Source organism: Hoplias malabaricus, chromosome 2, assembly GCF_029633855.1.
Source record: "Hoplias malabaricus isolate fHopMal1 chromosome 2, fHopMal1.hap1, whole genome shotgun sequence".
Lineage (NCBI taxonomy): Eukaryota > Metazoa > Chordata > Actinopteri > Characiformes > Erythrinidae > Hoplias > Hoplias malabaricus.
The window spans coordinates 53,121,663-53,134,156 of NC_089801.1; the positions used below are offsets into that span (position 1 = coordinate 53,121,663).

At 39.6% G+C, this 12,494-nt stretch overlaps 1 protein-coding gene across 2 annotated transcripts in view; it reads left to right on the top strand.

Moving 5' to 3' along the window:
- The window catches only part of rasa3 (RAS p21 protein activator 3), a 78,587-nt gene that overhangs the window by 61,287 nt on the left and 4,806 nt on the right, over nucleotides 1–12,494 (top strand). Inside the window, exons 14-23 of one of the 2 annotated variants that reach the window (XM_066660117.1) lie at nucleotides 305–428; nucleotides 2,627–2,733; nucleotides 2,861–2,938; nucleotides 3,728–3,805; nucleotides 4,092–4,165; nucleotides 7,118–7,236; nucleotides 8,480–8,562; nucleotides 10,803–11,011; nucleotides 11,698–11,801; nucleotides 11,889–12,072. In XM_066660117.1, coding sequence (XP_066516214.1) covers nucleotides 305–428; nucleotides 2,627–2,733; nucleotides 2,861–2,938; nucleotides 3,728–3,805; nucleotides 4,092–4,165; nucleotides 7,118–7,236; nucleotides 8,480–8,562; nucleotides 10,803–11,011; nucleotides 11,698–11,801; nucleotides 11,889–12,072 — 1,160 coding nt within the window. The remainder of the gene's footprint in view (nucleotides 1–304; nucleotides 429–2,626; nucleotides 2,734–2,860; nucleotides 2,939–3,727; nucleotides 3,806–4,091; nucleotides 4,166–7,117; nucleotides 7,237–8,479; nucleotides 8,563–10,802; nucleotides 11,012–11,697; nucleotides 11,802–11,888; nucleotides 12,073–12,494) is intronic. The other variant, XM_066660118.1, reaches the window with a different exon arrangement.

Sequence of the window (12,494 nt, forward strand, 5' to 3'; positions counted from 1 at the left end):
TTTCTTGTTTATATTCCCATATAATATATTCTGAATAAAATAATAAAAAAATGATAATAATAATAATAAATCTTGTAATTATCTTTTTTGAGATATTATGATATGTGAAGATATTTCCTTAAAAATCATAACATAATATGCTTTGCTGAACCACAGAAAGCATTAGTAATTGAAAACATACTTATAGTTTCTCATTTTCATCTCTACAGCATAAATCGTGCAGGATGGCTGCATCTGCGCATGCTTATGTTTGGGTGTACGCGTGTGCTTGTGTGTTTATGCTCCTCCCTTCCTGTGTCCTCAGGAGAACCTGCGACACTATGTGGATCGCATCTTTAACGTCATTACTACATCCGGAGTTAGATGTCCTACCGTCATGTGTGACATCTTCTTCTCCCTCCGGGAGTCTGCTGCCACCCGCTTCCAAGGTAACTGCTCCGACACGTGCATGCACACACACACACACACACACACAAACACACAAATACATACTCGTGAACACCATAAACTTAAGATGCGCAGTTGAATGTACTGAGATATAAAATAACCCTGGACATTCATTTAGAGGTGAACTGAGGTTTAATTTAATGTAATATGTGTAAGTTATGTAATACTGTGTGGTATATCGGTCTATTTAAGTCGAACCACGACAGCTATATCTTCATTTTTCTACTGTTTTCATTATTAAATGCATCTTGTTTAATGCTGCATTCTAAAAAAAACAAGCCTGAATTGGTTACAGAGGTGGTAATTTGAAGTAGACGTCTGCATTACACATGGTTATGAATACACCTCCTGATGTCTGAGACATTGCTTTGTGTCAGTTTTTAAGCAAGGTTTATTTTTAAAAGTCATTCAGTACCCGAAACTGTGATTTATTTGGTAAATACCATGTTGAAATTTTCATAAAACCACATGTTGGTGATTTCATATCCATCTCTAGAGTTGTGCAGCTTCCAATTTTAGAATGACTGTTCAGAGTCCTGTGGGTCCTGATTCATCATGAAATTGAAATGTCTTTAGTCGTTCAGTGAACAGATCATTTTAATCTGTACGCAAGAAATTTCCCAGAAAGAGTGGTTCCATTAAAAGGGCTTTAGCAGCCCCGTGTCTTCCATTCACATATACCTCCAGTTTTCTGGCACTGGTAATTGCCCACGGTGTAAAATCTGATTGGATTTGCCAGGCACACAACGCCACCTGCTGGATATGAATACACATAGATGTAAATGTAGACCCAAATTAACACATTAAATACAACTATAGTATAATGCAGTAATACACAGTTATATCAGAATATTGAGACCACATCCTTGGTTCTACACTCAATGTCCGTCCTCTCAGCTCCACTGAAGTTACAGACTGTTGTCCATCTGTTGCTCTGAATACCTTGTTTGCCCCTTTCACCCTGTTTTTCTCACAGAACCACCACAGAGCAGTTGAATTGGTCTTGTGACGTGCTGGTGGAGCTTTAATACACTGTGCCCTTTCACTGTCCACTCTTATTAGACTCACCTACCTTGTCGGTTTACCTTTTAGACAGTAGCTCATCTTTGGCTGCAAGCTTGTGTTGGTCATTATCTAGTCCTTCAGGACACTGCACAGGGTGAAATGGGGCAAAGAAGTATGCAGTGAAACAGTTGGACAGTCTGTAATTGTAGAACTACTAAATTCTCCTGTGTGGTCAGTGGAGCTTAGGGTATGGACAGTGAGTGTAGAAACAAGGATATATACAATACAATTAAATGTGTACAATGCAATTAAATGGAATATAACACCTAGTATTGTTCCATATTGGGTGTGTCCCAATTCCTAGTGAGCTGCCTTATTAGTCACTACCTAAATATTAAGACAGGGATGATGTAACCGCTTGTTCCCCCAAATGGAGTTTATTCCCCTCAGCTCTCACAATCACAATCATCAGAGTCAGCCACAACATTAAAACCACTGCTGGCTTACAGTAGCACCTGACAAGATGTGAGTGAACTTGCAGCAACGGAATAGTCAGATCTTGATGTTGATATGTTTATTGCGGGAAGACTTTAACAACTCTGAACAGGGCCCAATTGTGAGGTTTAGGCAACTGGGTACTGTCACAAGTGCCTACACTGGGAACGTGAGCATCAGAACTGGACCTTGGAGCAATGGATATGTTTTCTTTTACATCATGTGAATAACTGAGTGTGTGTGTATCACTTACTTGTAAAAGGGATGGCACTGGTATATGCTATAGGGAGAAGGCAAGCTGACAGGGGCAGTATGATGCTCTGTCATACTACGTAGACACATATATCCTAAGTAAACATTGTTGCAGACCCAGTACACACCTTAATGGCTACGGTATTACTTAATGACAGGGTCCTCTTTCAGCAAGACAATTTCACTACAGAAAATTGGGTAGGTTGGTTATAATATTATGGCTAAACCTTGTATAGGTAAAAGATGATATATCAGCAATATATACAGTGAAATTATAGTAGATAGCATTGCAGAATTCTTAAGTAAGCAATGCCTCATCTGTTTCCATGACTGATATTAACTACAAATTACGAAACTTACAAAACTGTAGTCATGACGAAGAAGAAGAGAGTGTTTATGGTATTCATAGTTGTGTATGTGTTCACAGTGGACCAGGATGTGAGGTACACAGCAGTCAGTAGTTTTATTTTCCTGCGCTTTTTCGCCCCAGCGATCCTATCACCAAACCTTTTCCAGCTTAGACCACATCATCCGGTGAGTGTGTGTGTGCTCCCTTTTTATTTTCCAATACTGACTGTGGCTCAGTTCACAGTGAATGATTACTTTAACAGATTGTGAAATGTATCGTTTTACTGAGCATCTCTTTTCTTTCTCTGAACAGGATGCTTGCACATCACGGACCCTCACGCTCATCTCCAAAACCATCCAGACCCTAGGAAGTCTTGCCAAGTCTAAATCTGTAAGTGTACAGTGTACGGTTTATGGGCATTGAAACATTTATGACCCCTTTAAAGAAACAATAGGCAGTATTTGTACCTTAAGATTACTGCTTCAACATCACTGTGCTGCATCACTGACCAGTAGTAAGAAGGATAGAACTTCTGTTGTACCTACTTCAGGTTCAGCACTGCAGAAACTGCACTATGTAACTTCTGGAGAAGGGTAAGACACCACCCCCACTGTCCCCCTCGCCTTTGATTTCAGGACAGCGAAATACACTGTGCAACTGTAGGGGGAGACCAAAAAAACAAAAAATACCAAATCTTGCATGCTGTTCCTTTAACATGCCCTGGGATGGACTGGTGCCCCCTCCAGGGTGTTTCCAGCCCTGAACTGGATAAGAATGAATGAATATATGTTCCTTTAACAGCCTGTTCTACTTGAGAACTGATGTACTCATCAGTTTGTTATACTGATATTGATCGCTTAAAGAATTATAAACAATGTTATATAGACCAGATATGATTTGGCTACATTTACTTGTCTTAGAGGAAACATGTGCTAGTCAGCTTGGTATCATTATGTGATTGGCAGAGTCCTAGTTAGAACGGGCAGTGACTACATTTGAGGAGAAAATACATTGCTAGTACAAATTAAATATGTTATTTTTCATTCTGAATTTTAATCTTATGTTATTGAAATCACAGATCCAGAGAACTTCAATGTGGGCAAAATAGTTTGCACAAATGTGTCCCGAGCACATTTACCATATTGTATTATTGACCTCAACTTTTTCTTCATTCTCCAGGCCAACTTTAAAGAGTCTTACATGGCTGCATTTTACGACTACTTTAATGAGCAGAAGTATGCAGACGCTGTGAAAAATGTGAGTTACCACTTCATGGGATTGACCTAAGGAACCTTTATATTTCTCACTGACAAACATTACAGAATACCACTTTTGAATTTTTGGCTCATCTCATCATTTTGTCCTTCTTAGGACATTTCTCCTTGAATGTCTCTTTCATGAGGCATTTTTTTGCAGTTTACTGTAAAATGCATTATGGTGATAAAAAGTTTTTGTTGATAAATCGATGAGAAAAGTCCATAAGTTCAGCTGTAACTCTTTTTCTGAGAATCCTCATGTTTGGATTTCTTGTGTTTTTCCATAGTTCCTGGACTTGATTTCATCCTCTGGGAGGTGGGACCAGAAGAGCATTGAGACACCGATCATGCTGAAGGAAGGGTAAGCTGTGTGGAAAACTGCAGCCTTCACCATCATGCAGTGATAAGGCCAACCAAAAGCTGTGATGGCTTGTATGACTAATTTGGAGAAAACTTGCATTTTTTTGCACAAATTCTCCAGGGGTGGTTGGTCAGCCAAGACATGACTGATGTACAAAGTTCAAATCTTTATTTATATATAACACAATCACTAAGTCATTCAGGAAAGTGTAATGTGAAATTTTACATTGTGGAGAAACCTAGCAGAAAACTTTTATAGGAAACATCTTAAACAACCAGTGAATCCTCACATGGTTTCTCGGTTGTATAGGAAACTAAATTATATTTTATAGTCTTATGCAAATCTGAAATAAATGGGTTTTGGCATTGGCGTAGGAACTGCGGGGGTGGGCAAAAAATTGGAAACAGCTGCATTTGTCCCACCCAAAAGTTATACCATGGAGAGAGAAAATATGCTTTTTTCCCCACAAACCTTTATTTTGAAATTTTGAAATTGCTTCACTGTCCTCCGATTCATTCCATCAAAGAGTCTGGATGGTATGGGATATGGTGTGTTGTTTGGCTCAGCAAATATGTCAGAACAGCAGATTTTACTTTAAAGGTTTTTGTAATATATTTATTGAAATTTTTATGATTTTCCAGTGCGGACATTTTAAACACATTGGAATTTCCCTTTATGCTACAAGACAAGTGAATCTGATTTGATATGCAGTTTGCACAAAGCTGAGTGGATAATCTACTATAAGCGGTATTAGTGTTGCTCCCAGTATGTCATGGTTGACCAACTACATTTGGAGCGAGAGATGATTTTTTTTTTTTTTTACTGATTTTATTTCTTTGTTGAATAATGTACTGTAATCCCAAATCTGTCATCACAGTATTTGTGGAAGAGCATTAAAAATCAATCTTTAGACAGAAAAGGTTGTTTTGGTGTTTGAGAGATCACTATAGTAACTGATGTTGTTACTGAAAAATAAATGTGTGTTTCTGTAGTGACACTGTAGGGTGTCTTTTTAGGTTCAGAACACATTAAGGAACTGGCTTGTATCTCACTCACTCACTCGTTAAACAAACTACTCCATAAGTGAAACTATTGGGTGCTTTGCATCAGTGACACTGTGTCCTTGTTCTTGTATTTTTATTTTTTTTGCTGGGCACAGGAGCGTTAAACTCACTAATAAGAGGGTTGATGGGAAAGGTTCCTGCAGGTAAGCCGCACCTGATCGGACGGCCCTGTGACCTCCTGACCCAAATGTGTCCCATAACTTAAATTCCCAGCCCTTTCTGCTTCCCTGCTATTCAGAAATAGTCGAAAACAAAATGCCATACAAGACAATGTGAATATGTGCTGAAACATACGCCTATGAAGTTTGCTGCCTTGGTCCTTTTGTAGTGTGTTGTGGCTTCTTAGATTTCCTTGACAGCCCATCCTCCCTTTGCTTGCCACAACACAGCAGAGCACACAGCACAGCATAGGCCATTTGTATACACATCAGAATGAAGTCTATGGCAGTTTGTAGGTGTGATAGTATAGATAAAATATGCAGCACAGTGCATTTGGTCCAGAGGAGGATTTTGCAAAGTGAAGTTAGAAAAACAGATGCTGTATTTTCAATAATTCTGAAATATTGAACAACAGATTTTGTGTTAAAACAATGTGTAAAAATCATTATTGAGACAAAATCCGTTATACCAAGGACGATGAATATATAATTAACACATGATTTGTAAACAAATGGATATGTAAACAAAACATGTTCCGTATTGGGCATTGTATCAGTTCCTCCATTACACCAGCTCTTTTTAAAATATAAAGTTCTTAAGGTATAATGCTTGTTGTAACTTTTTTAGCAGTATATACAATGCAGTCATGCTAACAAAAGCCAGTTTATCTCAATGAGAAATGCTTTCATCGCATGTGTGTGACAATGATGATGTGACCTCTTATCCTCCACTGTGTAGTCAGTTGTAGTCTTAGGTACCAGTGTGTGGCATTATATATTTTTGAAAAAAAAAAATGGCTTGGCTTTGGGGTTAACGCTTAGCAGAGCATGTAAACAAGCCTGTTTTTATGCCAGTGTTTCCACTGTAACTGCGCAGTTGTGCGTGGGCTGGTCATCATAAACAGCTTCTCCTGTGGCACTGAGAGAGCATGAATGATGACTTGTAATAATTACCAATTTTCAAAATCTGTCCACTGGAAATGGAAACACAAATGTATGGGTTAGCTAGACTCTTTTGTATACATATATATTAAAATGAGTCTTTCTATACCCCTCGCTATTTTATCAGTTCCACTTAACTACAAGTGAACTTTAGAGTTCTACAATTACAGACTGTACTCTGTCTGTTGCCCTGTATAATTTGTTAGCTACTTTTCACTTTGTTCTTCAATGTTCAGGACCCACACAGGACCAAAACAGAGAACAGCTGATGTGGCGGTGGAGTGTTTGTGTGATTTTCCCTACTGACAATGGATGAGACACAGCAGTGCTGCTGGGCTTTTAAACACTGTGCACAATAGAGTGCAGTCATTTATGTTAGCCATTCTGAATTTCTCCATCAGTGAATACAGAATGTCGACCACAGGATGCTGTTGGCTGGACGTTTTGGATTGGTGGACTAGTCTCAGTTATTCTACTCTAAGTTATTCTACTCTAATAACGTCAGTGTCACATCCACCTCCCAAATCATACCTGCTCTCTGATGGTCCTGTGGGGTTTCTGATGGGTGAAGAAAAGTTGAAAGATTGCTAACAAAGTATGCAGAGCAACCAGTGGATTACAGGTTGTAACTGTAGAACTGCTACGTGCACTAGTTGTAAGTGGTGCTGATAAAATGAAGAAAGAATGTAGAAACAAAGAGGTCAATTTAATGTTATGGCTGAATGGTAATTATACCTGTGCTTTTTTTCCTCCTCTATTTCTTTATGTATTCACAATTCTGCCTTTAGATTTATGATCAAAAGAGCTCAAGGAAGGAATCGCTTTGGCATGAAGAACTTCAAGAAGAGATGGTTCCGTCTCACTAACCACGAGTTCACCTACCACAAAACGAAAGGTAACTCAAAAGGTTTGTCAGGAGTTTTTACTCTGTGTTAGGTACTCTGGTGTTGTCTGTATATAGTGGCGTCAAGTGTTGGTGGTGGTGTACATATGACTGTTTATAATGAGCTGTGTTTACTACTCATCATACTATGCATGGAGTGTGTTTGTGTATATGTTGATTAGTTTGTCACACAACGATGTAAATGTGTTATTTGTTAAATCTGTCAAAAAAAAGTGGTCTGACAAAGAACTCCCCGATTAGTTCAAGGACCTTTTATGATCCAAAATCCCAAATGTAACCAGCCCTGGAGCTGCATTGGTGTACAAAATAAAGATTGTTAGCCTGAGTTCATTTTGAAAAATTTAATGAATTAAAAAGTCTGAATCTGAGACTGAATACAGACTTAGATTAATTAAGCTTGCTGAGCAAGAAGTCCTGCTGTATGAGACTTTCTCTCACACGAGAACCTAAACCTAAATACTGTAGTGACAATTACGTGGTGGTGGTGTGTCAGTGTGTGTTGTGCTGGTACAAGTGGATCAGACAAAGCAGTGCTGTTGGAGTTTTTAAGCCGCTCTGTGTCACTGCTGGACTGAGAATAGTCCACCAACCAAAAATATTCAGCCAACAGCATATTGTGTTATTGATGAAGGACAAGAGGATGACCAAAACAAACTGTGGAGAAATAGATGAACTACTGTCTCTGACTTTACATCTACAAGGTGGACCAACAACGGAGGAGGAGTGAATGGACACTGTTTAAAAACTCCAGCAGCGCTGGTGTGTCTGATCTACTCACGTCACTGCAGCATTGAGAATGATCCGCCACCCAAATTATACCTGCTTTCTGGTGGTCCTATGGGGTCCTGACCATTGAAGAGCAGAGTGAAATGGGGATAAGAAAGCATGCAGAGAACCAGGTGGACTACACTAGGTAATAGTAGCACTACAATGTGCTCCTGTGTGGTCAGTGGAGCCGATAATATGGACAGTGTAGATACAAGGTAGTTGTTCCTAATCCAGTGATTATTCAGTGTATAAAGAATAAAGGGAATATAAAAAAGGGAAGGTAAGCAGTCAAATATTTGGTATGACAGTGAGGTTAATGAATGTATGCTGGGATATTTCCAATGTTTAGTTGTTCCCATAGAGTTTTTCATCATACCGTTTTTCCATTGTACAGAACCTAATTACAGTGTTGTGTTTTTTCCCTGGTTCATCTCACATTATGTTTGTCTGTTCTCTTATGTCATCATTTTATGAATAGGTGAAGGTGCTCTGTGCAGAATCCCTATTGAGAACATCCTGGCTGTGGAGAGATTAGAGGAGGAGTCTTTTAAGATGAAGAATGTAAGATCAAATGCCATAAACACATTAACCTCAGAAAGCTAATTACACCACACTGCACATACACAGCACTTTCACATTAAATTAAAAGGATCACACACGACTATTGTGTATGCATCTTTATGTACCAAAGGAGCAGTAGGTGGGTATACTTTCTGAATCAGTTTATTTTTAGCATATATCCAGTAATCACAGGACTTAATGGTGAGTGTATTCAGAGCTTTTGTATACACAGGTAACACCATATTAACATAAATGTACTCTAATAATCTAAATGAGACAAAAAATGTAAAAAAACAAACAAACATATACTTTACGTAAAAAATGTAGATTGACAGAATAAACAAAATGTATTAATGACGGACTCTATAAGTAGTAGCGACACATACAGGATTGAAAATACTGAATGTAAATATAAAACAGTATCACCAAAATACAAATTTCAGTAGAAAAATATTTGGGGGCATCATTCCTGGCTTTATTGACATTCTCATTCAGTATGAACATGCAGATTTTATGAAGACCTAGTGAGGAATCTTTTGTATAAAGATTTTGTTTTGATTTACATTTAATTATTTAATGCTTTTTCTGCCTTATCCAAATATAAATAGTTTTATTATCTGACCTACAATGCACTATTTTAGTTCAGACACCTTTATTTTATAACCTACATAGTGTGGAGTGAGATATTCGAATGTGAAGGTTCCCCAAGCGTGTCTTCATTCTGAATGTGAAGGTTCCCCAAGCGCGTCTTGATTCTGAACGTGAAGGTTCCCCAAGAGCGTTTTCATTCTGAACGTAAAGGTTCCCCAAGTGCGTCTTCATTCTGAACGTGAAGGTTCCCCAAGCTCGTCTTCATTCTGAACATGAAGGTTCCCCAAGAGCGTCTTCATTCTGAACGTAAAGGTTCCCCGAGTGCGTCTTCATTCTGAACTTGAAGGTTCCCCAAGCGTGTCTGCATTCTGAACGTGAAGGTTCTCCAAACTCGTCTTTATTCTGGATGTGAAGATTCCCCAAGAGCGTTTTTTTAATTCTGAACGTGAAGGTTCCCCGAGTGCGTCTTCATTCTGAACATGAAGGTTCCCCAAGCGTGTCTTCATTCTGAATGTGAAGGTTCCCCAAGCGCGTCTTCATTCTGAACGTGAAGGCTCCCCAAGAGTGTCTTCATTCTGAACATAAAGGTTCCCCGAGTGCGTCTTCATTCTGAACCTGAAGGTTCCCCAAGCGCGTCTTCATTCTGAACGTGAAGGTTCCCCAAGCTCGTCTTTATTCTGAACGTGAAGGTTCCCCAAGAGCGTTTTCATTCTGAACATGAAGGTTCCCCGAGTGCGTCTTCATTCTGAACTTGAAGGTTCCCCAAGCTCGTCTTTATTCTGAACGCGAAGATTCCCCAAGAGCGTTTTCATTCTGAACGTTAAGGTTCCCCGAGTGCGTCTTCATTCTGAACCTGGAGGTTCCCCAAGCGCGTCTTCATTCTGAACGTGAAGGTTCCCCAAGCTCGTCTTTATTCTTAACGTGAAGGTTCCCCAAGCGCGTCTTTATTCTGAATGTGACGATTCACCAAGCTCGTCTTTATTCTGAATGTGAAGGTTCCCCAAGCGCGTCTTCATTCTGAATGAAGGTTCCCCAAGCGCGTCTTCATTCTGAACCTGAAGGTTCCCCAAGCACGTCTTCATTCTGAACGTGAAGGTTCCCCAAGAGTGTCTTCATTCTGAACGTAAAGGTTCCCTGAGTGCGTCTTCATTCTGAACGTGAAGGTTCTCCAAGCACGTCTTCATTCTGAATGTGAAGGTTCCCCAAGCGCGTCTTCATTCTGAACCTGAAGGTTCCCCAAGCACGTCTTCATTCTGAACGTGAAGGTTCCCCAAGCGCGTCTTCATTCTGAACGTGAAGGTTCCCCAAGCTCGTCTTTATTCTTAAAGTGAAGGTTCCCCAAGCGCGTCTTCATTCTGAACGTGAAGGTTCCCCAAGCGCGTCTTTATTCTGAACGTGAAGATTCCCCAAGCACGTCTTAATTCTGAACGTGAAGCTTCCCCAAGCGCGTCTCCATTCCGAATGTGAATATACTGCAAGAACATTTTAATTCTGAATGAATGACTCTCCATAGAAAAATGTAAATACCAGTGATAACTTGTTACTTGTTAATTTGTTGTTACTCCCTTATGTGTAAAATACCCTGTTTTACCTTAAGAACAACTTTCCAGAACTGTAAAATTTCAAGTGTAGTCTACTTTGCTCTCCAGATGTTTCAGGTCATCCAGCCTGAGAGGGCGCTGTACATTCAGGCCAACAATTGTGTGGAGGCACGTGACTGGATTGATATCCTCACCAAAGTCAGCCAGTGCAACCGCAAACGCCTAAGCACCTACCACCCATCCGCCTACCTCAATGGCCACTGGCTGTGCTGCAAGCTTTCCGTTGACTCAGCCCCCGGCTGTACACCCTGTACCGGGTAGGTACACAATGCTCTTTGTGCTTTGTGTAGGCTTTGGCTTTTTAAACATTAAAAGCCAAACTGTATGCTTTCGCTTGTAAGTTTCTTTTGCTACATTTTACTGACAGAGGTTTCTATGTTTCTTTCTGCCATTAAATGGAAGAGTGTGGCAGATGAAGAAATGAATACACACCATTATTCATTTTATGTTTTATTTTTGGTTTTTGGGTGTGTTTTTTATTTAGTTATTTATTTTTTTATTTCCTGTATTGATGTATATTGTGTATATATTGAGCAACTACCTTGAGTGTCAGAAAAGCGCTATTTAAATTCATTTTATTATTATCTTTTCCGTGACTAAAATCAGATATTTGGTGGTTATTATTTATGTGATGTGTAAAAGACGTATTTGTCTGTTTTTTCCAAGTTAAGAGCCTCACATTTGCATGATTGCATTGATTATGATTGCATCACAAATACTAATGAAAATGATGTCCATCATTGCAGTAGCAGGCCTTTATTACACACACACGCACATAAAAATAATACAAATATTGTACTAACTAACTAAATGGTAGAAAAATGGTGTCCACTGTTTCAGATGAACAAGACATGTAATGAAAGCAGTATAAATGGTGGCGGTGATATTCATGACAGTGAGTGTGTGTGCCTGAAGACTACTGTGTTTTTGTGCATTTGTGCAGTGGCCTGCCTGCCAACATCCAGCTAGACATAGATGGCGATCGAGAGACAGAGCGGATCTTTTCACTCTTCAGCACTTACATGTCCAAGCTTGTCAAAATGCAGGGTATGTACTGCTGATTTTGTATTATTCTTACTATTCGATCAGCAGGTCAGGATGTTTTTCATTCATTTTCTCTGTATTCGACCACAGAGGCATGCGGCAGTAAGTCTGTTTATGACGGACCTGAACAGGAGGAGTACTCCACCTTCGTCATAGATGACCCGCAGGAGACATACAAGACCCTAAAGCAGATTGTCTCAGCCGTGCAGACACTGGAGCAGCTGCATGCACAGTACAAGCGCGACAAGTTCAGGAAGACCAAGTATGGTAGCCAGTAAGTATGACTATAAACTATTTTCTAACCAGGTACTTGTGAGGAAATCTTTCTAATGATGAGTGCAGCACTATGAGAGTTGAGAAGAGCAGTTAATTTTTATTGTATGCTGGTACGTGTGACCAAACAGGAGCACTTTATAATTTTACAATTACAGACTGTAGTCCACCTGTTTCTTTGCATATTTTTTATCCCCACCCTGCTCTTCAATGGTCAGGACCACCACATTGCAGGTATGATTTGGGTGGTGGGTCATTCTCAGCGCTGCAGTGTATTAGTGTGTGTTGCGCTGGTATGAGTGGATCAAACACTGCATTGCTGTTTGAGTATTTAAAATCAGACACAAAATGTGCAGCAACAGATGAGCTACTGTTTCTGACTTTACATCTACAAGGTGGACCAACAAGGTAGGCGTGGACAAT